This window comes from Microcaecilia unicolor, chromosome 6, assembly GCF_901765095.1.
Source record: "Microcaecilia unicolor chromosome 6, aMicUni1.1, whole genome shotgun sequence".
In the NCBI taxonomy this organism is placed as follows: domain Eukaryota; kingdom Metazoa; phylum Chordata; class Amphibia; order Gymnophiona; family Siphonopidae; genus Microcaecilia; species Microcaecilia unicolor.
The window spans coordinates 277,787,932-277,815,845 of record NC_044036.1 but is presented as its reverse complement, the minus strand read 5'-3'; the positions used below and the strand labels follow the sequence as shown (position 1 = coordinate 277,815,845).

Below are 27,914 nucleotides of genomic sequence, written 5' to 3'. Positions count from 1 at the left end.
ACAAGATGTAGATATGGAGATGGGGCATCATTCTATCAGTACCTTCTTTAGTTTATGGTGCCCTATCACACACCCCAAAAGCTAGCTCTCAGCTGAGTCAGGAGTTGAGCAGCAATGCTGTGCTGGAAGTGGGAAGGGAAGCTAGGGCTCAGTAGCATACCCAAGAGGGAAACCATACCAAGAAACACACATAGTTTGGGGATAATGTATTTCTCGCTCCCTATCAGGCTCCACCAATCTCTTCAGTCACCTTTTTCTGCTATTGCCATGCTATTTCTTTAAACTAATGAAGCATAATAAGTAGTGGCGTTCCTAGGGTGGCTGACACCCGGGGCGGATCGCCGATGCGCCCCCCCCCCAGGTGCAGCGCGACCCCCCCCACCCCCGGCGAAAAGGACACCCCCCCCCCCCCCCGGGTGCATTTTTACCTGCTGGGGGGGTGCCGCGCGCCTGTCTACTTCACTTGTTCCATGCTCCCTCTGCCCCGGAACAGGATGTAACCTGTTCCGGGGCAGAGGGAGCACGGAACAAGCGGAGCAGACAGGTGCGCGGCACCTCCCCAGCGGCGTGCACCCAGGGCGGACCGCCCCCCTTGGTACGCCACTGATAATAAGCCCACTTGGTTCATGGGAGGTTTAATAAAGGGAATGCTTGTTTTATTTTTCTGAAAAGGGCAGGTGATGTTTCTCTTCATCCCCACTTTAATTTGAGACTTGTCTATAAGTCCTCTCCATTACAAAGCTGCCAAAGAGGAACAATTTTTAAGAAACTTTCAGGCCATGGCATCACATACTGTCACAACTCCCTCCTGCTCCCCGTGCCCCTCCAGTAAAATAATTTCATAGGGCTAGAAAAGAAAGTCAAAATGCCAGCTACTCTCTTCTCTTGACCCAGCCCAACTATCCAAGAAACTACTAAACTTAATTTTCCAACTTTTGTGTCTATAGTTTGTCTTCTGTCCTGTGCTGCTTTTACCACATTCTCTGGCAATGAATTCCAGAGTTTAATTACATGTTGAGTGGAGAAATATTTTCTCTGGTTTGTTTTAAATTTACTACTTAGTAGCTTCATAGCGTGCCCCCTAAGAGTAAACAAGGATTCACATCTACCCGTTCTACTCCACTCAGTATTTTATAGACCTCTATCATATCTTCTGTCAGCCGTCTCTTCTCCAAGTGAAGAGTCCTATTGATTTTATCTTTTCCTCATAGGGAAGTTGTCCCATTCTCTTTATCATTTTTGTTGCCCTTCTCTGTACCTTCTCTCATTTCTTTTATTTCTCTTTCCTCCTTGTGCTTGTCTTTCCATAGCCTCTTCATCTCTTCTAGTCTGTCCCCCCCCCCCCCCCCCCCCCCCCCATGCCACATTCTCACCCTTTTCTCGCCTTCATGTCTGCTCTTTCCATCAGGAACTTTCTTTCCTCGGTCCTATACAGCTGCCCTCCATCTCTTTCAGCTCCCCTTCGGTCTGAGACTTGTGCTCCCTCTGCTGCTCTTCTTCCTCTCACCCAGCTCATGTCTCCTTCTCTCAGCTCCCTGCCCCCATGGCAGCTCATGCCACCTCTGAGTTCCTCTCACCTTCCTAGACTGTTTCTACTCCCTTCACACAGCTCTACTCCCAGTCCCAATCCCTGTCACCCAGCCTCTCTTCCCCTGACAGTTCCTTCCTGCATTCTCCACACCTTCACAGCAGCAGCATTCTCTCTCCAAGGAAATAGCTTTTCAATTCCTTTCACCCCTTGCTAGCTTCTCTATGTCTCTCATTAACTACTACATATATTACTTTGGCAACAAATGCAAAATTGTCATGCGGCATGCCAATAAAGTTATCTGAATTTGTTTCCTCTCTTTCCTCCGTGTCTATCTGCTGCTTATGTACTCCTCAATGGCAGATGAAGGCAGAAACTAAAGTGTGTCTACCCTAGACTACAGCCGCTCCCTGCTCCCTCTTGCAGCTCATGAGGTAGGAGCAGTAGCTTCATTACAGAAACCTTCTTTCTTGCCTTCCCTTGCAGCCTTGAAGTATGGCAGTTTCTACCCCAAACCTACAGACATACAGGAGAAAATATTGGGGGGGGGGGGGGGGTACCAGGATCCCTTTCTGATTTTTAATTTTAGTTATTTATTTGCACTTAGAGCACATTCCAGGAAGAGCAGACTGAACTCTGCTCCCAACACATTAAATATCCCTAAGTCAATGACAGCTGCATTTCTTCATCCTTTCTTGGCTCTGGGCCTCTCTTCCTCATTTGACATTTCATGTACTTCGAGCATCGTGTATTGTGCAGCCAAAGAAGCAGCACCCTCACAGACTACAAAAAAAACAGAATACAATAGGAAATGAATTTAAAAGAATTTCTTTTTTTTTTTTTTTTTTTACCATTTATTTTATTATTTTCATGTATAAACATATCAAAACAGAGAATAACTTTAATACAACCATATTGCTTGATACATTGCCTGGACTGTTTCCCATTTCTAGTTCCATTCATTCAATTCTCAGAACCCCTCCCACCCTTTCCCTCCCTCTCATCCCCCTCCCTCCCCCCCCCCCCCCCCCGCTCAATCTACTCATTCGTGCCTAATATTTACTGTCTCTTAGTGTCTCGGGAGGACAACCACTGTTCATAAAGCTTCCAAGTCTTTTGATGTTGTATTAAATGTCCATTCCGTAATGCTGTGAGTTTGGACATAAGGCAAATGTAGTCTAATTTTTGCAGGACTTTTTGAAGGCCCGGCAATGATGGTTGTTTCCAAGCCGCTGCTAATACCAGCTTGCCTGCCACAAACAGTTGTCCAGCAAACTGGTGTATGGGTTTGGAACTCCTTTGGGTTTGAAATGTAGCAAACAGTAATCCATCTTCATTGGGTAAGGTTATCCCAGTGACCTCAGTCAAAAATTTCAAAAGCATGGTCCAGTATGTCTGAGCGTGTGTGCAGGCCCACCAGATGTGGAACATGTCCCTATTCCATCACACTGTCGCCAGCCATGTAGCTGAACATCCTCTAAACATCTTTGCAATGCGATGTGGGGTATAGTACCAACAGTATAAGATCTTATGTCCATTCTCAATCATAGAGCTAGAAATCGAGACCTTAAACAGAGATTTAAATGCTAATTTCCATTGTTGGAAAGTGTATGTTTCCTTCAAGGCTTCATTCCATATAGCTAAATAATGTTCTACGGGGTTGGAGTACAAAAGCAGTGCTTCATAGAGTCTTGATATGCTCCCCTTACCTCCCCCTCTCATCATACACATTTCTATCTTAGTTTCTGATACGTTAAGCTCATCTCTTGCCCTTCGCTTTATAAAGTCCTGTACTTGGTAATATTGGAAAGCCTGTAAGGAGGATAAACCATGTTCCCTGCAGAGCTCTTCAAACGCTATTGTCGTATTCTCCTCCCACATTTGGCCCAACGTACACAGACCCATATCTTCCCAGCCGCAGTAGGCTGTGGTATGCCTTCCTGGTGTAAAGTGCGGAGCAATCTAAGGTACATGTGCCGAAAAAAATTACGTCCTGGAAAAAACTGTTCTCGCACCCCACCCCAGGTGTGCAAGGGCCACTGCATCAGCGGCGGGCATCCCCTTGATGAGTTCATCCAACTCTGTTTAGCCAGCCATGGAATAGCCCTAAGCGGGAAAGGCCCACCCAGCCCTGCTCCATCCTGACACTTAACTTTTCTGTGTCTGTGAACCAGGCCGCTATTGTTCTAAGATGTGCCGCCTGGTAATATAGGGTGATAGAGGGGACCCCCATCCCTCCCTGCTGTCTTGGTTGGTACATAACTTCTCTTCTAACTCGCGGTGGTCTTTTTTCCAGATAAATGAGAAGATGTCCCTCTGGAGGCCTCGTAAGAAGCTATCTGGGATGGAAATTGGTTAAAGCCATAAAACAGATACAATATCCTTGGAGTACTACCATTTTACTGCACTTATCCTCCCAACCCAGGACAACTGTAGACCCCCTCATCTTTGCAAGTCTTGCAGCAAACGCTTCGCTATCTCGGGGTAATTAACCTGGTATAACTCCTTGATGTCTCTGGGAATATTAACCCCAGGTATCGAATGTGTCGCGATGCCCATCGGAACGGAGTTGCCTGCTGTAGACGGGCTTTTTGTTCAATGGGAATATTTATGTCAAGCACTTCAGATTTGTCTAGATTAATCTTAAACCCCGAGACTTTCCCGTATGCAGTTAGCATCTCTAATATTTTCGGAAAGGAGGTCTCAGGATCTTTTAGCATCAGCAGGACGTCATCTGCAAAGAGAAGCGTCCGCGTTTCGATTCTACCCAATCGTGGCCCCTTTACTTCTGGATGTGCCCGAAGCCTAACCGCCAACGGCTCCATTACAATGGCAAAAAGCAGGGGGGACATTGCACATCCCTGCCTTGTTCCTCTATATAAATTGAAGGGCTCTGTCAGTCTGCCATTTATTCTAATGGAGGCCTCAGGAGTTTTATAGATTAGACGAAGCCAGTGGAGGAAACGCCCGGTGAATCCCATTTTATCTAGCACTCCAAACAAGAAGGACCAGCTCACTCTATCAAATGCCTTTTCGGCATCTAGTGACAGAATGCATAATGGAAACCGCGTGTCCTGTGCATGGTATACCAAATGTAGTGCTCTACGTATATTATCGAATGTCTGTCTCCCATGCACGAAGCCTGCCTGATCCTCATGAACTAGAAAGGGTAAATGTTTTTTGCAGTCGTGTTGCCAAAATCTTTGTGAAGATCTTATAGTCTATCCCTAACAGTGAGATAGGGCTATAAGATCCACAGAGCTGTGGGTCCTTCCCTGGCTTATGGATGACCGTAATATTAGCCAGATTCCAGGTTGGGGGGAGCCCCGGACTGACCTCCAGGGAATTAAACACTTGCAATAACAATGGGGCCACAAGCTTCCCAAATGTTTTATAGAATTTGCCAGTGAAGCCATCGGGTCCCGGAGCCTTACCTGCCGGGAGCTCCTTAATAGCATGAATAACCTCTTCCATTTCAATGGGGTGCGCTAGCATCTGAGTGGCACTAGGTGTCAGTCTTGGAAGCTCTAACCCCTCTAGGTAATCGTTATCTCTTTGTGATCTGTCTCCTCGCCTCTGGTGTATAACTTCTCATAAAAGTCTTTGAATGCTAACTCTATATAATCAGAGTCTGTGTGAGTGTCCCCTCCCTCATCCCTTAGGCTCGCAATTATGTTGCGGTTCGCTTGCTGTTTTAATCTATAGGCCAGAAGACGGCTAGCCTTATTGCCAAATTCGTAGTGAGTCTGTTGAGCCTTCTGAAGACTCTCGGAAATATCCGCCAGCTCCAAATCACAGATTTGATCCCGCAGCCGGCGAACTCTATCCAAGCTCGCCTGCTTATGTTCCGATCTACCACTATGAAGCCTGGCTTCTTCCTGTTCTAATTGTTTCCGGAGAGTCGCCTCTTTTGACATTCGCTGTTTCCTAGTGTGTGCCTTCAGCGCTATGAGGTGACCCCGCATGACTGCTTTAAATCCCTCCCAGACTATTATCGGTGAAACTGTCCCATTATCATTGAATTGGATATATTCTTTAATATTGGTTTCAATGCTAACTAGATTAGCTGGATCTTGCAAAAGAGCATCATCCAGACGCCAGCTTTTCTGTCTCCCTCGCGTATTGGGTAATGTTAACTGCATCAGAACCGGAGAGTGGTCTGACCAGGTTCTAGGTAGAATCTGCTGTGTCCCCGTCAGTCCTGCTATCGCTGCTTCTCCTAGCCAGTAATCAGTCCTGGAGGATGACTTGTGTACTGCAGAGTAGTAGGTATAGCTACGCTCTCTTGGGTGTACTTGCCGCCACAGATCTATTAAGTGCCAATGATTCACAAATTCGTGCAGTCTGCTCTGTCTTTTCGGCCATATTGTATGCTCCTCGAGGAGTTGTCTAGATGGGCCTGCATGGTAAGGTTAAATCCCCCCCCCACCAATAGGGAGCCCTCTACATGTTTCTGGAGCAGTTGGTCTAACTCTGTGAAAAACCTTCTTGCTGTGCGTTCGGCCCATAAACGTTACTATAGTAAAGATCTGTCCTAATAGCGACAACACCACCAGGAGGTATCTTCCCCCCTTGTCTCTGGTCACTTTAAGTATGTTCCAGGGTTTATCACCCACAAATGCCATCATTACCCCTTTACTCTTTGTGTTGTCGCTATTGGACGCAAAATATATATGGGGATATTTCTTATGGTGGCATAAATATTCATGTCTGGCTAGTAAGTGAGTCTCCTGCACTAGGACCACATCTGCTCGCAAACGGAGCATTTCTCTAAACAGGAGTTGTCGCTTTCTCGGGATATTCAACCCTCTGGCATTAATCAATAATAGATTAATATCTGTCATGAGATATCATAATAAGTTGCTCTGTTGCCTGCTACTCTCTGAGTCCTTATGCTTCTTTGCCTATTTCCTATTGGTTTCCTCTGATGAGCCCTCCCCTTAGCTCCCTGATAGGCCTCTTTCTTGTCCCTATCCCAGGGTTTCCCTCCCTCCCCCCTCCCTCCTCCCCTCATTAGAAAGCTGCCCCTGTATATCACTAAGGGCATTCTAGAAGGAAGTGTAGGCTGTTCAGTCCATATTTCCGCGGAGGCTCTTACATCTTTGAATAAAGCCCTGTCTCTTTGCAATTTTAACCTTTCTATAAAATTAAGTGACAACAGAACAACATAACAGGTGTTTGCATAGTATTAACAAAACAAAATACATCACCCAATCACTTCCTAAGGTCCAACTTTTTTTGCATCCTTGCCACTGAGCGCACGTTCAATCAACTTCTGTCTTTTTTTTGCCGATTCAACAGTTGCTCATTAACCGAGGCTTCCCAATGAAGTGCTTCTCCTTCAGGTCACTTTTGTTGCCGACTGTTGGCGTTTTAGACGTCGCTGACCATTGCTTACTCGTTGCCATTTAGGCGGTAGCACCCGGGTTGGGCCTCTCTTTGCTGCTGTCGTCGGGGTTGATGTCTCCATCTCGACTTCCTCTGGTAACACTTCTTTCGCCTCTGCAAGTGTTCTTATGTGCTGCATTTTACCCTCTTTATAAAAAACTAGCGCAAATGGATGCCTCCATTTGTACCGGATCCCCAGTTCTTGAAGTCTTCTAGTGACTGGTTTGAGTTCCGCTCTGCGCTTCAATGTAGTGGCTGCCAGATCTTGATACACTTCAACTGTATATGTATCCCACTTGAAATTTGGGGTCTGTCGTGCCGCTTTTGCCACCTGCTCCTTCATCTTAAGTCTCTAAAGCACACTATTATGTCCTTAGGCAGATTTGCTCGTGGAGAGCTGAATGCCCGATGAGCTCTTTCAATGAGGATCGCGGTTGGTTCTATTGCGGTACCTCCAGCTGTTAGCAGATCACTCGCCAGCCTTTGTATAGTATCCTCACAGTCAGTATAAGCAGGGGACTCCGGCAGGCCACGAAACCTCAAATTACATCTGCGGCTACGGTTCTCCAGATCCTCTAACTTGTCAAGGACCTGTTGATGGGCTAGCTGGCTTTCCGTGGTTCGCTGATCTAAGGTCTCGAGGGCGTCTGACTGGGCATCAAGCCGATTTTCTGCCTCCTCCAGGCGAGAGCCTAGCTCTCTTATTTCACCTTTGAGATCTGCCCCCATATTCACCAGCTCATTTCGCATTGCTTTCAGGTCTGTCCGAATCTCCTGTAGCCATTTCTGCCACTCCGGCCCCATTTCTTCCTCGGGCTTCTCCTGGTCTTTATTGCGTGTGTTTCCACTGAGGGTGTTGATTCTGCAAGCTCCGCTGCCGCGATCGCCCGTTCCGGGCGGTTCAATGTTGCGGCCGCCATTTTGTTTTCTCCGCGCGCCAGCGATGTAAATGCGAAGCGGGAGAAGTTCACTCTCTCCGCCTCCGTCTGCATCGGGAGTTTAATCCCGCTGTGTTACGCTCTCCTCTGCTCGCGTTTTGCGATACTTTCGCCGCTTGAAACAGGCTTTTTAGCTTGTAGATCTCCGCGGGTTATACGGAGCTCAGCTAGCATGCAGCCATGCCGTATCGTGACGTCACTTCCTCTTAAAAAAAGAATTCTTAATATGAAACCTGCAGCCAACATGGAGCCAAGTTAACAAAGTTAACAGTTTATTCCAGAGGCACAGTGTTACAATTCTGTGATAATACAGTAATGTAAATCAAAGTATATATTTGATGCATGGCTCTGTACTTGCTTTAATAGTCAAGAAAATCAGAGGTGACCTCTTGTTTGGTGGGGATTTCATTTCCCAAAGAGATTTGTTCTCTGTAAGGCAGGAATTTTAAATTTGGTTATGAGAGAAACAGTTTCACTTTTTACCAAATAAAAAATAAAGCAACATGGAGTGGTTGGAGCAGAATGGCTTTCTTATTTTGAAACTGCAAAATGATGGGTGAGAAGGAAAACAAATGAATACATGCTTTGGAATCTTTCTGTTCTAGTGGCAGATTTTGGTGCCGTTTGGATTTTTCCTTGGGTGGGTTTCTCTGCGTGGAAGGCAGTCATAGCCCAGCAAATTAATTCACTGGTTTATGGGGGAACAGAACAAATCTTTTATTGTTTGCTGTATTAATTTTATATTCTGTCTGTCAGAATATATACCAAATTAGATTAGACATGAAATTATTTTAACATTTTATTGTAGTTTATATTATCACATCATCTTATTTATTTAGAAGAGATATTTGAAGGGTAATCTATAACAGGGCGTCTTCTATACATAGGCATTAGTTATATTTACACCCATAATTGGCCACTTCTGCATGTAAATGTTTAGAATTCTGCCATTTAAGGGTCTTCCTGCTGCCCAATTCTAGGCAGCTTCTTATAGAATTACCCTCTAGATGAATTAGGGGTGTGAATGCCATGCAGTATGAGGTCAGACATTGTCACTGAATGGTCTCAATTAGGACAATACCCTTGGTTATTTGTGTGGTGGCTCTGCCCATGTCCACAGCACTGTGCAAGATAAATTCCACAGCTTTCGTATTCAAATTCCAACGGCATTAGAGGGTAGTTTTATAAAGGCTTTCTTGTGTGTATTTGCCAGTATTATATTCATGTAAAATGCTGCTTCTAAAATGACCCTATGCATGCAAGGACGCACAATGACAAGAAACTGCGTACTGTACACGACTCTGGCTGGTTAAATGTACGTGGCTTCATGATTTCTGCAGCTGTTATGAGGCACTTTTCTGAAGACACGTAAGTGTCTATCGGGCTCATTTTCAAAGCACTTAGCCTCCCAAAGTTCCATAGAAACCTATGGAACTTAGCCTCCCAAAGTGCTTTGAAAATATGCCTCTATGTGTCTTTGTACTTTGGCACCTTCTTGATCTCCCAACCTAGGCGAGCTCTCCAAGTACTTCATACCTCTTTTAGACATATTTATTTGCAGGCAGCAATTAAAATCCTGGGCTATTTCTGAGTTGGATGATGAAAAGTGGCAGTAAATTAGGTTGCCAGTGTGCAGAGACGGCTTTGCACAGGTCTTTGAGGTCTGTTTTCATTCACCCTGCTCCTTGATAGAGTCACACTATCATAACACCTTGTCTTTTGGAAGGGAAACACTGAAGGTCACAGGAGGCTTGAGAGTTAGCCAGGGAAATTGCAATTTCTTGCTGGTGATTTCAGCAGGTGCCTGACTACCTTCTCCTCCTTTCCCTCTCAGAATTGCAGATGCTTTTCCACAATACATTATTGTCCTTGTGTCCTGCCACTCACAGACCCATTACTTCGTGAAGGGCAGCAAGTGATGTGAAAGCAATATACTGCCATACCCAGCTTCCTTCATTTTACACAGCTAATTAAAATCTGGCTGTCCCCTCAACAGGGAACAGCAGTGCAGGCAAGGGAAGAGGAAGAAAACACATTTAAAAGAGAATGAACTAGAATCATTTTATAACACCTTCGTTGAAATAATGAGATACATTTCTTTTTAATTTTTACTTTTCCTTTTCACTGATTTTTTTCAGAGATCACAACAAAACATTAAAGTGCAAAGTAGTGCAGCCAATGGACATTGTCCCACCCTGTCTAATATGTCCATAATATCCAAACAGTCCCAGTGAAATTCCAGTTTTGATGTTCCCCACTACCCCAGCAGGGACAGCCCTGCCACAACATGGACTTGGCATCTACCTAGGGCAGCAGAACTAAGGACAGCGGGAAGCTCCCATGTGGCAGGAGAGCAGCACTTCTGTCTACTTACGGTGTGACGTGGGACCTTTAAGCACAGGCCAACACTCAAGTGCTGCTGTTTCGCACACCCCTGCCCCCCCCCTTCCCACCACCAGTGCCTTCAATAGGAGGTCTGCATTGACTTGATGATGGGCCTGTGCTCTAGGTTCCATGCTGCACTGACTTTCTGTAGTTACAGCCTGGTCAGCAGGCTAGCCACCTGGGGGGGGGAGGGATATGCTGGCCACCTGGGGGGTAGGATACGAAGGAGAAAGGGCTATGTTGGCCACCTGGGTGTGGGAAAGGGAAAGGGAAGATGTGCCCCTTCCACCCCTCCAGAGATGTTGGACTATGGGGGGGGGGGGGTGAGCATGGCTAAGGTTCCCCTAGGGCAGCGTGTACCCTATACCCACAGAACTCTCATGTCAGAATATAATCTAACTTTGCAAACCGAACCACCAACTCTGGCCCCACAGACACCTTGTCTTCTGCTTCTTTCCACGTTGTGGAGGTCTCCTCACTCACTTGGCATCTCAAGGTCTTACCTATTTTATACTTAGGCTTTAGATGTCTCCCCTTACTCCAGCCTTCCCCAAAATCTATTTATTCAGTGGTCTCCCTCTCAGTTCTGCTGTACGCTTTTCCATCTTATATATTTCAAGGACTCTGTCCAGCCTAGTTTGTGCTAAGTGCCCAGAGTTTTTCCCTGCAGCCTATCTAGTTTATTTTGCTATCTCAGAACCCCTTGATATGGTGCAATTCAGACAGTTATATCCAGAGCATGTCTACCATTAATGAACGTGTAATGATGCTAGCAACTTGCCTCCAAAATGTCACAGTGATTGGGCAGCCCTTCCACATGCAGCATTGACCCAATCTCTCCACATTCCTGGCAAAGCCTGAATGATGTGCTCTCATATATTTTAGGCTGGCACTCCAGAAGTCATATAACATTTAAACAGAAACTAATATCCATTTTCCAGTATTTATGTGCAAAGTTTAAAGACATAACAGGGATGTCGGGGGTAGTTTTCTTCAGATCTGGTGGAGGATTTCATCCGTAGAAAACAGTCTCCTAAAATCAATACATTGCAGTTTCAGTTTTGTTGAAGGTCTGAAAAGTATTTCTATTACCAGATTGTGAACAGCAACAGATTTTATTTTTGCTATGGTATAACCAGTCACAACAGGCCTTGTAAGGGTCCACATGGCAGATGCTTATAATGGATAGCCTCTCCCTGCCAACTGAATTACAGAATAGTCAGTGGAATTGCTGGTCCTGGAAGTGATTTGAGAAAAAAGTCCAATAAAAAAAGGTATCATCTTATTTTCTTTTCTATGTTTTATTTCTACTGATTACATTTAAAAGTGGACTAACACAACTACCACAGGCTATTTCTGGTGACTGGCATTGAATATCCAGGGTTTTTTGGCCGCTATAAACTTAACCAGCTAAGTTAATATTCCTCACTGGCCTGTTAAGTTTATAGCAGCCAAAGATAGGCTGCTATTTCAGTGACCCAATTTGGCCGCTTAACTTGACCGTCAAAGTGCTGAATATTTGTGGATAGCTGGTTATACTGCGCTGACTGCGAATATTCAATGATAGCACTTAACCAGCTGTGAATATTCAGCGGGAGACAGCTAGTTATCTATTTTACTGGCCAAGAGCCATTCCTGGACAGTTAAATAGCACTGAATATGGGCCGGAGTAAAGTTTTTTTTGATGTATTAAACAGAGTTTGTTATTTTCTGCTGATGCAGTAAGGGTTTCTGGATAGTATACTTACTGCACAGTTTTGTTATAGAATGATGCCAACCAATTAAGCAAAAGTGTTTACTGGTAAATTGTGTACACAGTCTGGAAATAAATATATAGCATTACTATTGGACCTTCCCATGGGACAGTTCATACTGTAACTTGTTTAGTACTGAAAGAAAACGCACAAAGCATTTACATGAGATAAAAAAACCTCAACAAAGTCTTCTGAAACATTTTAAGAAACATAGCAAAATCACAAAGTGAGGAAGGGTGGGAGAACAGGAGGGAAAGAGAGAGAGCAGGTGGTGAGATCTGAGGTATCCACTAAAACAAAGAAAAATTGAGAAAAGGTGCCTAAATCTTTGTATCTTGCTGTCTTTAGCTAGTTGTTGACTGAGATTTGTGCGTTAAATGCAGGGAATTCAGAAGAGAGAAAATCAAGGCATTAAATTCAGGCGATGATCTGCTTCTCTTAGGTAGTAATAGTTGATCCACCTCTTCCCTTTCTCGCCCTTACCAGTGTGTCCTTTGCCCCCAGTACACTTGAATTCTCTTGTGGCTTTGGATACTGCCAACTCTGCTGGTAAGTGGTATCAGATGTCAGCTGCTCTCTGACAACTCCTGGACCCGACAGATTCTGCAGTTATTTTTAAACTTGTTTAAAGTACCATATTGGTGTGTGTGAGGGCCACACTAGGCTACCAACATACTCTAAAGTAGAAATATATGACAGTTCTAGTCCTGTGGGGAACAGGGGTTTGTTTGTATATTACTCACAGAAACCTGGAACCTTTTAGCACCATAAACCAACTCATTGTGCAGAAAGCCAAACTACTTTTGCTTGTATAATTCATAGCATTCAGAAAGCACATTATTTTAATCTGTTTTTATGCCTGTTCCCTTTCTGTGCAGTGTATGTGCTGTATACATCCTGTACATCCTGTTCGGACCCTCTCGTTGGTACCCAGGGAATTATAGAGAGATCAAAGTGGAGCGTGTTACAAGAGCATCCTCCCTTTCAAAAATTGTTTCTTTCTAGGGGAGGGCAGCATTCCCACTGCTAGCAGATGTCAACAGAAAAAGTCTAGCAATCTTTGATTTCTTCAAGAAAACTGTGAGACATGGGAACATAAATACAATACAGCACACTCCCTTGACTTGATTTTTTGAAGACAAAACAGACAAAATTGTACTGCAGTCTTGTCTGGGGCTTTCTTTTTTCAGGTAGTTGGAAAGTGGATATCATACATTTGTGTGGTTGTTAGTGACATTTCACTTCAAGAAAGGGATGAAAATTATTGTGGAAAGTTAAATTGAGAGAAGAGGTTCTGTGTAGATATTATTTTGGTACTGATTGTCCTTGTTTGATGTTAGTCCTTCTTTTTCCTGTAGTGCTCTGTTGGTATTGGAGAATACAGCATTCTTTGCCAGTTATAAGGTCTTTCTGGGGTCAACGTGAGGATAATGTGGGGTATAAGTGTCTAAATAATAACACCTCTTCCTCTTTTCTATTCTATACAACTATGTAATCTTTGCTATACCTCTGTACCCATACGTTGTAAGCCGCACTGAACCTGCTATTGAGTGGGAAAGAGCGGGGTATAAATGCTACAAATAAATAAATAAATAATTCTGTGGCACTTACCCAGTTGGTGCTGCTGAGTATCCTTTCTAACCGCTAAAGCCAAAACCAACTATTGTGTGGGCAGTCTGGGAGCAGAGTTGGCACTTAACCTGTGAAGGGCTTAAACAGGAAAATACGACCAAATATATGGCAGTCCTATCTTTGTCTGGTTAACTTGTCCGTTAAGGGCTGAATATTGGCATTTTTTCAGTTAAGTGCCATCAGTCTGCACATATCCGAATATTTAATACCAGTACACAGACATGGCCTGACATTGAATATCCAGGCAAAATGTCAGTGTTGACGGTCAGCTTTTAAAAAAAGAACCACTGACTAGGTTTGTTTTTTTTTTTGTTACATTTGTACCCCGCGCTTTCCCACTCATGGCAGGCTCAATGCGGCTTACATGGGGCAATGGAGGGTTAAGTGACTTGCCCAGAGTCACAAGGAGCTGCCTGTGCCGGGAATCAAACTCAGTTCCTCAGTTCCCCAGGGCCAAAGTCCACCACCCTAACCACTAGGCCATTATTACCCCCATTATTTCATTGTGTTTTTGAGTCTCTCTTTATTTTGCTTTTCTTATTTTAATGCATGAGAAGTCGTGTTAGCAATACACTAAAAACATTTACCCCTGAATTCTATATATGGCACTAAAAATTGTGCACAGATATTTGGGTGTGCATCCAAATTCTGCGCATAATGTATTTATTTAACGAGCCAATCAGCCAACCAATTATTGACACTAATTGGCAGCATTTTACAATTACATGCGCAACTTGCTACACATTATTTTTTAAAGGTGTGCGCATTAAGGGCCCTGGTTACTAAGCCGCACTGTAGGCGTGCTAACTTTTTAGCACATGCTATTGATAGAGACACCCATGGGAATATAATGGGTGTTTCTGTTGTTAGCGTGTACTAAAAAGTTAGCGCACCTATAGCGTGGCTTAGTAAACAGGGCCCTCACTTTTTTGTGTGCAACAGAAAAGGGGACGTGGCTATGGGAGGATCACGGTTGGGTCAGGGGCTTTCATGAAAGATACTTGCAGTGTTATAGAATTTGGAAGCATCCGCACCAAAGTTTGGCACAAAGATTTACACCAGGCATGAGCTGATGTAACTCTTCATGCCTTAAATGAGCGTGGATCCCCCTATCTATAAACGGCCTATCTATAAATGGTGCAGCATATAGAGTGGTGTTTGGCACAGATTTTGCAGCCGCTATAAACGGTGCTCAGATCTGTTTATGTATGTTATTTGGGAGGTAGTGTTTTGTCCAGGGCCGCCAAGAGGGGGGGGGGGGGGCAAAATTCCCCAGGGCCCAGCATCCAAGGGGGGCCCACCCGGCGTTAGCATTACTGTCCTGTTACTGTGCACAGCAGCGCTGCAGAGCAGAGTACTTCCTTCCTGCCGCATCCAAACAGCCTCTTTGGACGTAGCAGGAAGGAAGGAAGGACTCTGCTCTGTGGTACTACCGTGCACAGGAACAGGAGAGCAATGCTAGCGCCGGGCCCTGGGGAAGTTTGCTGTGCACAGTGACAGCCTGGAGCAGGAGTGCAGGACAAGTAGGCGGGGCGAGTGGTGGGCCCACCCGCAGAGGGGGGGGGGGGTGGGCCAGGAAGGGGGCGGGCCCAGGGGGTGTTTGCCCCGGGCCTGGCTTTGTCTCTCGGCGGCCCTGGTTTTGTCATGCTATACAGTGGGATCCTGTTCCTGGAGACAGCACCTCTTTGGTGCCTCACAGAGATGTGTCCTACCTAATTATTCAGTGCTTGTGTCTTCTTTCAATGAAAAGCTTGGAGTTCAGCTTGCTGCTGTAGCCTAGTAGTTAGCACAGCAGCTTCAGAAGCTATAGAACCGGCTTGAAGCCCCACTGTAGCAGCTGTACCAACTTCTATCAGTATCTATTTTTCTTAGTATCGCAGACCCATCTATTGGAGCTGTTCTGTCAGATGCCTCTGGGACAACCTTTTGTAGCATAGTGTGGCATATAGGTCCTGAGTAGATTATTCTGAGATTGTTGTCTGTGTGCTCAGACATTAATAGAGAATCTGTGTATGTGGGCCTAGTAGGGTGTGCCCTTTAGCCTACCTGCTGGGTCCAGTCCAGGTACAAGACATGGTTTTTCAAGTAGTTTGAATTTTCAACATGATAGGGGTTCACACCATGCCTGGATCCAGCATGTGATGCTAATGTGAGAATTCTTGTTAAACTGTGCAGGTGACACATGTATCAGACAGGGCATAGTGGCAGTACTCCTTTTCCCTCCCTCCCTCTCTTCTGCTCTTCACTGTGAGCATGAAACCTGTGTAGTTGCCTTAAAACCTTGATATTAGAGCAACCATGGGCATTGAAATGAAAACACAGGACACCCATATCAACAAAGAACTCTTCTATAATTAAAAAAATATATGTGATAAAAAATAAGATAAGACAAATTAATAAAATTATAACAAAATGTACATAAATTTGTAAAATACTTGTAAAAAATAATATATACAACTATGTACAAAGAACAAAAAGGGTTAGGGAAAGGGAACGGATCACTGAGGGCAGAGGGATGGGATGGAGGCCCACCCCAAGAGCAGCAGGAGCTGCACAGGAAATGGGGCAGACTAAGGATCCTGAGAGGGGTCAGGTCACAGGATCCCCAGCATGTTGTAGGCTACATGAGATGCGCCCTAGAGCATGCTCGAGCCTGGCCTGACCGGCTTCCAGGGCCTTTTGTCGCCGTTCAATGGCTTCAAACTTTAACCTCAACCTCTCCAGCATAGCTTCAGTTCTAGTTGCAGGTGCAGGGCTACATACATCTATACCTGCAGCTGTAGCTGCCCCTGGAATTATTAGAGCCTCAGCTGTCTGTGTTTGGGAGGATGAGGAAAGGTGCAAGAAACTATTGTCCTTTTCTTCAGAGATTACAACCCCCTCCTGATGCTGGTCTAGCTGCTCCTGGGGTGGCATAAGGGGTCGGGGGGGGGAGTGGTTGGTGTTGTGGGGGCTGCTGCTGTGTGAAGCCCATCGTCTTCCTCATCTCCATCTCCTCCTTCTTGTTCCTCTCCCTCTTCCTCCTCCGCTGGCAGCAGATCTGGGAGGTGCTGCAGCTGGTGGATTTTAATTTAATTTAATTTGGGAATTTATAATCCGCTTAGCCATTAAGTTCTAGGTGGAGTACAATCAACTGAGAATCAATAGTAACCAATCATTTTACAGAGAGATAAAATCTTGCACAATATATGGTTACGTGATTAGAGTCATACACAATAAATGGTTACATGATTGGATAGTTAGATAAAACAGGTAGTGTCAATTGTGTAAAAATTAAAATTTAACAAGTAGTATAAGACATATTAAGAGGTAGCCTTAAGAAGTACAGTCATACTGAGGGTTAAGGGCTGTTTAGGAATCCTAGGGAAAGAGTCTTAAGATTAAGTAATGTCTAGTGATAGGGTGGAAAGTTTGGCTCCCAAATATTTTTGGAAGAGCCAGGATTTGAGTTACCTTCAAGCTCATATATTCTGAGATCTGTCTAATTTTTTGTGGAAGAAAATTCCAAAGCTCCGCTTCTTTACCCCCTATTGTCATGTTGACCTGCAGATTTGGTGGTATTAGTCTGATATCCTGAATGGATCTAGGTGATGATCTTGGTAGATGTGATGGTGTTAGACCATAGAGGCTTTTGAAGATTGTGATGAGGATTTTAAATTCTATTCTTGCCTTAAGGGGGAGCCAGCATAGTTTTATTAAGAAAGAGGTGGCGTGATTGGTCCAGCGACCATTGTCTATTAGTTTTGCAGCTGCATTTATGACTATATGTAGTTTTTGTATTGCTTTCTCTGGTAAACCCAAATATATTGTGTTGCAGTAATCAAGGCCCGAGAGAACCATGGCTTGAACCACGATCTGAACGTGTGTGGGGTTAAGGAGGTATTTTATGTGCCTGAGCAGTTTCAGTTTGTAGAAACCTTTTTTTTATTACATTGTTTATCTGCGTATACATAGTTAGATATGAGTCTAACCAGATTACCAGGATCTTAATTTCCCTTTTTAGTGGTATGGCCAAGCTTACTAAGTCTAAGAGGGTACTTGGAGGTTCAAGAGGGCAGTTCCCCAGCCATAGGATATTAGTTTTGTCTGGATTGATTTTGAGGTTGAAGTTGAGGGAGTAGAACTGTGTGTCGCTGGGCTGGAGGTCCGCAAGATGGGCATCCTTCTCACAGGGTCACCCAAATGGAAAGCATCCTCAACTGCTTTCCGTCGCGGGGATGACCAAGTTCATGGGGGTGTGTTGGAGGCGTAGCAAAGACGGGACTGGGGCGTGCCTAACACATGGGCGTCCTTGATCAATAATGGAAACGAGAAGGGCGTTCCTGACGAACACTTGGGCGACTTTACCTGGTCCTTTTTTTCTTACGACCAAGCCACAAAAATGTGCCCTAAATGACCAGATGACCACTGGAGGGAATCGGGGATGACCTCCCCTTACTCCCCAGTGGTCGCTAACCCCCTCCCACCCTCAAAAAAATGTTTTTAAAATATTTTTTCCAGCCTTTATGCCAGCCTCAAATATCATATCCAGCTCCATGACAGCAGTATGCATGTCCCTGGAGCAGTTTTAGTGGGTGCAGTGCACTTCAAGCAAGCGGACCCAGGCCCATCCCCCTCTACCTGTTACACTTGTGGTAGTAAATGTGAGCCCTTCAAAACCCACCACAAACCCACTGTACCCACATGTAGGTGCCCCCTTCACCCATAAGAGCTATGGTAGTGGTGTACATTTGTGGAGAGTGGGTTTTGGGGGGCTCAGCACGCAAGGTAAGGGAGCTATGCACCTGGGAGCAATTTCTGAAGTCCACTGCAGTGCCCCCTAGAGTGCCCAGTTGGTGTCTTGGCATGTCGGGGGACCAGTGCACTACGAATGCTGGCTCCTCCCATAACCAAAGGGCTTGCATTTGGTCGTTTCTGAGATAGGCATCCTTAGTTTCCATTATCGCCGAAAATCGGGAACGACCATCTCTAATTCCATGATTTGGGCGTCCCCGACCGTATTATCGAAATGAAAGATGGACACCCATCTTGTTTCGATAATATGGGTTTCCACACCTCTCTCAGGAAAACGTGGGCGCCTCTTTCAATTATGCCCCTCTATGTGCCTAAGACATAATCTTTAATGCATGCCTTACTGCTTTTTTAAAAATACCATTTTAAGATGTTAAGACTCCAATTTCATTTTAATAAGCCATATTATAATTACAATGGTTCAGTCAATTTATATATTTAGCAAGTTGTGGAATTGGAATGACTATGGGAGCCAGGCACCAGTTTGGAATGATTGTACCATATGGCATAAGAGATTTGTGACTTCTGCTTCACTAATAATGTCTGAGTCTGTGAAGCAGTCATATTTAGTGAATTGCTCCTGGTTGATATAAAATAACATATACATTCAGATTGAAGGATTCTGTACAGAATTCTGCATTATAAAATTCATTGTATTGTATTATTGCATATTACATTGTAAAGAGCAACATATTCTCTTTCGTAGCGATTGAGTTACGAGAGAAAGCAGATGAACAGTAGAATAGGCAATACACAGATACCATGAACAGCTCGAGATACAATATGGTAATGAAATAATGAATTCTTTACTTAAGGTCAATACAATTCCCTTAGATTTTCTAGCTCTGCACTAAGAGAGAGTATTTCACATTTTTGAATACCGAACAGAGATTTTCTACAATAATTCATTTTCCCCCATGTTAATATTTATTCATGTTTATTCTTACAATTGCCTGGATACCTTGTTTTCTTGTAAATACATTTCCATGAAACAATTATAAAGGGTTGGAGGGGATTAGACATTAAACTGATAAGTGTATACTATAACTCACTTTTAGTGAACACCCCTCCTTCTCAGGCAGTGTGTCTCCTGCACAGCTATTTTGATAAATTTGCTAAACTAACCAGATCCGCCAAAGCTTCAGCTTTGCCATTCATAGGTAGACAGCAGATGCAAAAGGCTGGTGTGGTAGTCAGCTAGTTACAGGATGTTCAGCTTATTACTATGCTAAATACTTACAGGCAGATGATCAAAAGCAAACGCCGGCGCTAGAGGCTGTTAGCGCCATACTAGCGCCGGCATTTGCTACCGCCCCATGATCAGAGCCCTTGAGCGTGTGAAACAACGCGCTCGAGGGCTCTTAGCACAAGTAGTATGCAAATGCCTGCTAAACAGGGCTCTTAGCGCAAGTAGCTTGCAAATGCATGCTAATCAGCGCTTAACGCATTCATCCCCAATGATCAGTGTCCAGCGTGCCAAAGATTGGGTCGCTGGCTGCGACAAACCCTATGCCAGCTCTGAGCTGGCGTTAGGGTTTGCAGATCATTGGGGAGGAATGGTGAGCCCTGTCCAGCATGCATTTGCATGCTGGCAGGCCCCCATTCCCCCCCTACAGCAAACCTGCCAGCGAGAGCAGTGTGTACAATGAGAATAGTAGAGGCAGAGTTGGCAGATGCTGGGAAGATGGGATGGACCATGCAGGTCTTCATGTGCTGTCATTTTTCGTGTAGACGGGAGCTTTTCTCCTGACTTGCAGGAGGGGGAGTACATGCTACTCTCGGTACAACTGATTTTCCACTCAAAATTAGTGATTGTTCCTTCACCAGAATGAGTATAAACCTGTGGGGGAAACATTTGCTGAAGGGTTGAAAGAATTAGCAACACATTGCTGGACAGTTGTGATTTTTCTTAATTTGACTGTGCTAACGTGAGCAGTAATACATAATATTACTTAAAAACTCTCCTTAATGGGAAAGAAGTGTAAATAGTCTAGCCAATCATTCCTTAATGAAGGAAACTCTTGAAGATGAAGGGTCAGGATAGGAGAGTATATGTCATATTAGAAAGGGAATTGTCATAGTATCACTCTTTGATGTAACAATCCAGAATCTGTGTTTGATGCTGGATAAAAACAACACTCTTTGTAAGATATAATTTCTTGGTTGGACCAACAAGAGGAATTCCTAAATAAAGATGTTTGAAATGACTGCTACTACTTTCTTTGGGTTTTATGATACCATGTTGTAGTACAAAAGCTGAACAAGGAGAACATATGAAATTTTCTAACAGACAAAATCAATTTCCTCTTAAATACATGCCTTTGCTGAAAACATCCTTGACCAGTTATATAATGATGATTATTATTATTTCTGTTTTATAACACCTAGAGTGAAGTAAACTTCTTCTTAACCATTTTAAAGAAACAGAACAAGAGTCCCCAGACTTAGTTACTTTCAGTTAAATACTGATGTGATAGTTGATAAAAGAATCACTTTGAATGGTGGCTCTTATTCCAGTTCTCAAGACACCCATTTGGGTTTCAAGGGTATCCACTATGAATATACATGAGACACATTTGTGTATAGTGCCTCCATTGTATGCAGATTTCTTTCATTCCTCTTCCTTGTGGATATTTTGAGAACCACTAATTCAAAATAACTGATAAGAACAGTTACCTAGTGAAACACTATAATAATGTGACCTTTATCATCTTTCCTCAGATCACATCTAATGCCGAGATTGAAAGAATCGAGATCCCACGAATCTTTGCTCAGTCCCAGTAGTGCTGTTGAGGCTCTGGATCTCAGTATGGAGGAAGAGGTCGTCATCAAACCTGTTCACAGTAGCATTCTAGGCCAGGATTATTGCTTTGAGGTAAGATTTCAAATTTGACTGGTTTAAGCAACTTGGATTGTGGTGTCTGATTGGAGGTAGGAAATGGGAGGGGTGCCTAAAAAAAGAGGTGTGTATGCTCATGGAGTTTAGAACGCATTATAATTCTATTCATTACGTTTGCAAAGATTGGCTGATTTAAGTTGGGCTGGCACTGTGTATTCTTGGTTATTGTTATTTACGTTGGCCAGAACTCAGTGGAACATCCTGGCAGGAGAAAAATGTATGGCTTGCCACAGGATTTTGGTAGTATCACCATTACTCGAACTTACACGTGAGTCCTTTGTTGAAGTTATGTTGTTGACATGGGATGTCATGTCATTTGTTTGCAGGTTACATCCAGTTATAGTGAAAATTGGTGAGAATTAATCTACAAGTACTATCCAGGGTAATGAATGAAGTCTGTTGGTTTAACTTGGCACAATTAAAACTCAAACCTGCAGAAGCTGCCGCAAGTTGTTGGCATTACCATCTATTGATGGCATTCCACTGAATTGTAAAGGGATGGTTAGGAACCTAGGTGTATTGATAGCCAGTGACTTGTCTTTGGTGAACCAATTTTCCCCAATGGTGAAAGTGTCTTTTGTAGTTCGTCTATTGTGATGGATTCAGTTTTCACTTATAGAAAAGATTTGACTATATTGGTCCATGTGTTTGTTTTATCTCGGCCGCTTTATTGTAATACCTTCCAAAGTATCAGTTACAATGACTTCAACTGGTCCACAATACTGCAGTTTGGTTATTAATGAATTTTAAAGCATATGAACCTATTCTGTCATCCCTCCATTAGTTGCCCATTGAATAATGGATTCTGTTTAGATTTAGATTTATTACTTATAATCCGCCCTTATCTAGGGCAGAGTACAATAAAAACACACATAATAAACACATAAACAGTTTGCATAAAACAACTAATACAATTCAGTTCTCAAAAAAGACAAACTAGGCAAAGATCCAGCAAGGTCCTTATTCAGTAGGTGCATAATAGGCCAGACATAACAAGTGGTCCTTTAACAGACGTTTTTAAATACAACCAAATCAGACTCTTTCTTTATCCTAAGTGACAATTTGTTCCAGTCAATCAGTCCAGTGACAGAGAATGTTCCCTTTCTTGTCACTTCCATCTGCAAACCTTACAAAGGAGGTACAATAAGATCACAAGCTGTTGCTGACTGCAGTGTCTGCGATGGTACATACCACTGTACAGCATTTCGTAAATAAAAAGAACAGGCCTGATAAAGCACACAGTGAGCCATCATAAACAGCTTAAATTTCACATGGTAAACAGACAGCCATTGGAGTCCCTTCAGATACATCTTAATGTGCTCAGACCTTGGCAGGCTAAATAATAATCACACTGGCAAGTTCTGAACAATTTGGAGCAACTGAATACAAGAAACAGGCAGCCCCAAATAAATGATGACAGAATAATCCAACCCATTCAATACGATTGCCTGCAAAAATGTAGCAAAATCTGATCTGGGCAAGAAAAGCCTCACTCAGCATTCACAGTTTAAAATAGGACTTGCATATCAATGACTGAACTTGGGATCTAAAAAGAAAGCAGTTTAAAATCCTTTGTCTGGTATTTCAAGACCTGTTCTGTGATGGACCATCACATTTATGATCTTTAATTCAGGTTTATCAGCCTTTGCAGGATCTTAATTCATCTTGGCAATTTTTCCTCCAGGTGCCAGCAGACCAGATACTATATGCCTTTTTGGTGTGTGGTCCTGAACTGTGGGATGCTTTACCAGTGGACTTAGATCTTGACAGGTTTCATCCCCCTGTTAAGAGGAAGTTTAAAAACCTAGTTTTATTCCAAGGCTTCTAGTTAATCAGGAGATTTAATTGCTGCAGGTGAGGGAGCATTTTGTATTTTATGATACTTGTTTCATTGGGTTGTGGAGGTGATGAGGGAGGTTTCATAGAATTTTTTGTTCCATGTGTCAGACTCTTTTGGTGAAGCGTGTTATCAAATGACATAAAAGTAAAAAGTACGTGTGGGGGAGGACAGTTTGTAGAAGATTTTGGGGGTTGGGAAGAGAGTTTCATTCATTCATTTCCCAATAGTGATAACTACTGGCCAGATTCAGAGAGATTTCTTTTCTGTAGACATAAGCATACAGATGGCCAGAATTACACTGCTTTAAATTATATTCCATTCAATAGAGAAAATGAATTTGGCGTAGCAGAGCTGCATGACATACGCACACACTGAATAACAGCTGTTTACTGAAGCTTCTTTAAAAATCTAACAAAATGAAAAACTGGTGGGAAAAATACCATGGTCCGTTCAGGCAAACAGAGGCTCAGATCATTTAATACTGTTTTCCTTTTGCTTCCAAAGGAGAACTTTTGGGCAAGAACCTTCAATACTATCAGAATACAGTTTTCTGAGTAACTTGTTTTAAATGTAATTCTGGACATGAGCAACGTATTCCAGACTTTGCCTGAAGAATTTCTGCAGATGCAAAACTGAACAGCATTTCAGAGAGCAAAAAAAAATTAGTTAAAAATTTTTTTTTTTACCTACAATGAACACATTTCTGGCACCAGAATTTTTTCAAAGTAAAAATTGTTTCATGCAATGATGTAGCCATGGGGGGCCTTAGGGTCCTGGGTCCCCCCACAATTTGGATTGGGGCCTCCCCAAAGTCTGCTGGTTTGGCTGACAGGAGTCTCCTTCCTCCAGCGATGTTCACCGCCTCATTGCCTACCCTGCTTCTCCCCTCCCCCATGCATATGCTTGGTTTTAGTGAAATTGAGCATGTGCGAGGCTTTGTTCATGCTCAATTTCATTAAAATCGAGCATGCGTGTGGGGGGAGCAGGACAGACAGCACAGTGGCGAAATTGCTGGAGGAAGGCTTCTGCTGGCAGGGTGGAGAGCAGCAGGGAAATTGGGCAAAGTTTGCCCCCCCCCATCCCACACTTTGGGCTCAGCCCCCCCCCCCAAAAAAAAATTGAGGTCTGGCTATGTGCCTGATTTCATGTAATACATGTTAATAATTTGCATATATCCACTTGATAAATTAGAAAACTAGGAAAATATACCATTTAGACTGTAGTATTAAATATTTCATAGAAATTATATTTCCTGTACATAATCTGATTTTTCATTTATCATGGTATATTTAGACTCCAGAAGAAAATATCAAAACATCATTTTCAAAGCACATGAACGTCTCAAAATGGCAAAAAAACAGTCGATCTGCCAAAAACATCCAAATTCAAATTTTGGAACGACAGAATTTGGATGTTCTATACTGCAGTTCATCAAAATAACAAAGGGACATATTTTGGGCAGGACTAGAGAGGGCCCAAAATTAGGATGTCCAGCAGCAATAATCGAATGGGAAGAATCGAAAAGCAATAATTGAAACACCCATGTCTAAAAAGGACATTTTTATTTAGACCTTAAACATGAACATTATCATTAACAATACACTTATATTCCGCTATATACCTTTCGGTTCAATGCAGATTACATGTGCTAAAGAGGCAGGACATTTCCTGGAAATACAATTCTTATGAATAAAACAAAGAGAACAGATTAATCTTACTGGTTATTATCGTTCAAAACAAACTTTCTAAATTACCCCCCACATGTCTAAGATAAATGGGAGGAGGGAACTAATGGTTATGATAAAATCACTTTTTTTTTTTCATTTTACTTTATTTTTTATTTAAACTTTTAACATTTTTTTTCAGACATGCGTTACACAGTTGTTGCATTTACACAAAGAATTCATTTCCAGCCAAGTAAAATCACATTTAATTTTATGGTACAGATCAATGAATTCAGGGAAAAAATAAAGACAAGTGGTATTTTTTAAGAAGGGAAGGGATAGTGGATTTAACTCACACCATAGCTTCAAAGGGTGAATTGCTCCGATTTTTGGACGTGAGACATAACCATCTTCTACTACTCTCTTATGTTCTGTATTGATTCTTTAGATCTTTTTATTGAAATCACCTCAAGAGCAATCACATACAAGGGAAATTTCACAAAAAAAGACAAGGACACTTGAGGGATATTCACCCTGCTTATTAAAATGTCATGCTTAATTAGCAATTGTGATGATATAAATCTACTCCTCCTATTGCAAATATTGGCCTGCAGTGCGTAAACCTTCAGATGAGAAAAGATATTTTGCTGGAAACTAATACTCTGTCTTGTCTTCAGGCACTCAACATTTCTGGCAATCTTCACTCCCAAAGGGCATTAACAGTTAGGAGACACCCAATCCATTGATCAGTAATGCTGTTATAAATTGCTAAGTTATATTTGCAAAGGGAGTCCGAGGTATAAGCCTGGAGACTATAGGGGAGGAGTGCTCATATAAAGAATTTATTGGTTTGGGACCAGGGACTGGATTGACAAAACCAGGAGGCTGTAAGAGTTAGTCCACACAGGCTGCTCACTTCACACAGGGCTTCTTTTACAAAACCACGCGGCAAATAAGAGGAAACCCATAGAAACTGAATGGGCTTCCTCTCGTTTGCCGCACCGAGAATCGGTAGAGCAGCTTTGTAAAAGAGGCCCTCAGTCAGTAAGTTAGCCCAGTCCGGTACTGGTGTCCTGAACCAATGAGCTTACCTATAACAATAGCAGAGGCAGAAATCAAGTGGCTGCTGTCACTTTACAGGCTTCCTGGTTTCTCCTTATAGATTGTCCTGGCTAGGGCAGGCAGGTGTCTTTATTTCTTATGGGGTCCTTTTACTAGGCTGCGGTAAAAAGTGGCCTTAGCTTGCCTTTGTGTGGGTTTTTCCCGGCGCTAAAACTGTTTTTATTGCAGCAGTAAAATGGCTCATTTTCCTGTTTGTGGAAAACGGTAACGGAATTCAAACATGCGTGGGATAAACATAAAGGAATCCTCCTCAGAAGGAAGGGATCCCTAGAAGCTTAGCCGGTGGTGGGAGGCAGGGCTGGTGGTTGGGAGGTGGGGATAGTGCTGGGCAGACTTATACGGTCTGTGCCAGAGCCGGTGGTGGGTGGCAGGGCGGGTGGTTGGGAGGTGGGGGGTAGTGCTGGGCAGACTTATACAGTCTGTGCCCTGAAAAAGACAGGTACAAATCAAGGTAAGGTATACACAAAAAGTGGCATGTGAGTTTATCTTGTTGGGCAGACTGGGTGGACCGTGCAGGTCTTTTTCTGCCGTCATCTACTATGTTACTGTGTGTATTAAATTTTTTAAAATTAGCATGTGTGCACTTACCGACACCTATTTTGTAGGCAATAAGGGCTTATGCGCCAATCCTGCACTAACCAGTTAGGGCCCTTTTACAAAGCGTTGTTAAGCCCAACGCAGGCTTACCGCACACTATCCCGGAACTACCTGCCGGCCCAACGCAGCTACCGGTGGTAGCTCCAGCTCGAGCACTCACCATTTCTGGCACACTGTGAAATATTTATAAATTTATTAGCGTGTTAGTAATCGGGCATTGCCACGCACTGCTTGGTTACCTCAGGAGACCTTACCGTCACCTCAGTGGATGGCAGTAAGTGCTTTCCCCCTCCCATGGGCACATGGTAAGAGTATTCTTACCGCTTGGCCATTTTTTTAGGGGCTTTTCACCCGCTGCGTTAGAAAAGGCCCTGGCGCGTGTGAAAAGCAACTACTGCAGGGCCATTTTTTTCCGCAGTTTAGTAAAAGGACTCCTTAGTGCATAGTAAAGTAGCTGCACTAACTTGAGTAGCCCAGGAATGCCTACTTTCTGCCCCCCAGAAATGCCCCCTCCAACAAAAATTAAAACTTACTACAGGATGCCTGAGCGTGTCCAGTGATAAGTCATGTTAAGCTTACAACAGCTTGGTAAAGGGTTCCTGTGTTTGCTTGGGCTTAGAAGGCTGGGTGCTTTGGGTTCTCCCCTCATATGGAGATAAGCAGCAGAGGAGTTCAGGAACCAAAGATATAAATTTGGATCGACGTTTCCTTCTAAACTAATCTTCTCCCATCATCATAATACTACTCACAGTGACCACTTCTCTATCCAGTGATATCATGGTAAAATAAATTATACTAGTAGAGCCTCTAGGTGTCATTTTGATCACCTTTAAAGCAGGACGCCAGGATCTCTACATACTTATAGGCGAAAAATCTAACAGATTTCTGCGGTTTTTCTTTTTAATCAGAGAAATACGGGGTTTCCTGTCCATTACTGTCCTGTTTCTTGATGTGTTCAGTCATCAGAATATGTGAGTTAATATTGTTTTTACAGTAGTTTATGGAGTGCAGTGATGTGCAATGCTGTGGATGGATGGCTTTGACTGAGGAAGAACTACATAAAATATTTTAAATAGAGGAATGTGTTTCTATCCCAGAATTCAGTTCATGCTCCTAGATTACAGGCCAGATTGGTATTTTTTGCTTATAGATTTTTTTTGTACTTAGTTTGTATCACTTTATTTATTTGGTTGGTGGGTTTATATGGGTTTTTTTTTCCTTGCTCTTGTATTTATTTATATACACTGCTTTGGGCAGCCTGTTTAATACCAGAAAGACATTTGCAAATAGTTCCTGTTATTATTGAGCCTACAAATATGTGGGAAAATATGGGATACAAATGTAACAAATAAAATAAATAAATTGTATGACAATAA

General features: G+C 43.2%; 1 protein-coding gene across 1 annotated transcript in view; it reads left to right on the top strand.

Annotated features, from left to right (window-relative positions):
* The window catches only part of DAB2IP (DAB2 interacting protein), a 527,970-nt gene that overhangs the window by 320,844 nt on the left and 179,212 nt on the right, over positions 1-27,914 (top strand). The window contains 1 exon segment of the mRNA XM_030207557.1: positions 21,138-21,291. Coding sequence (XP_030063417.1) covers positions 21,138-21,291 — 154 coding nt within the window.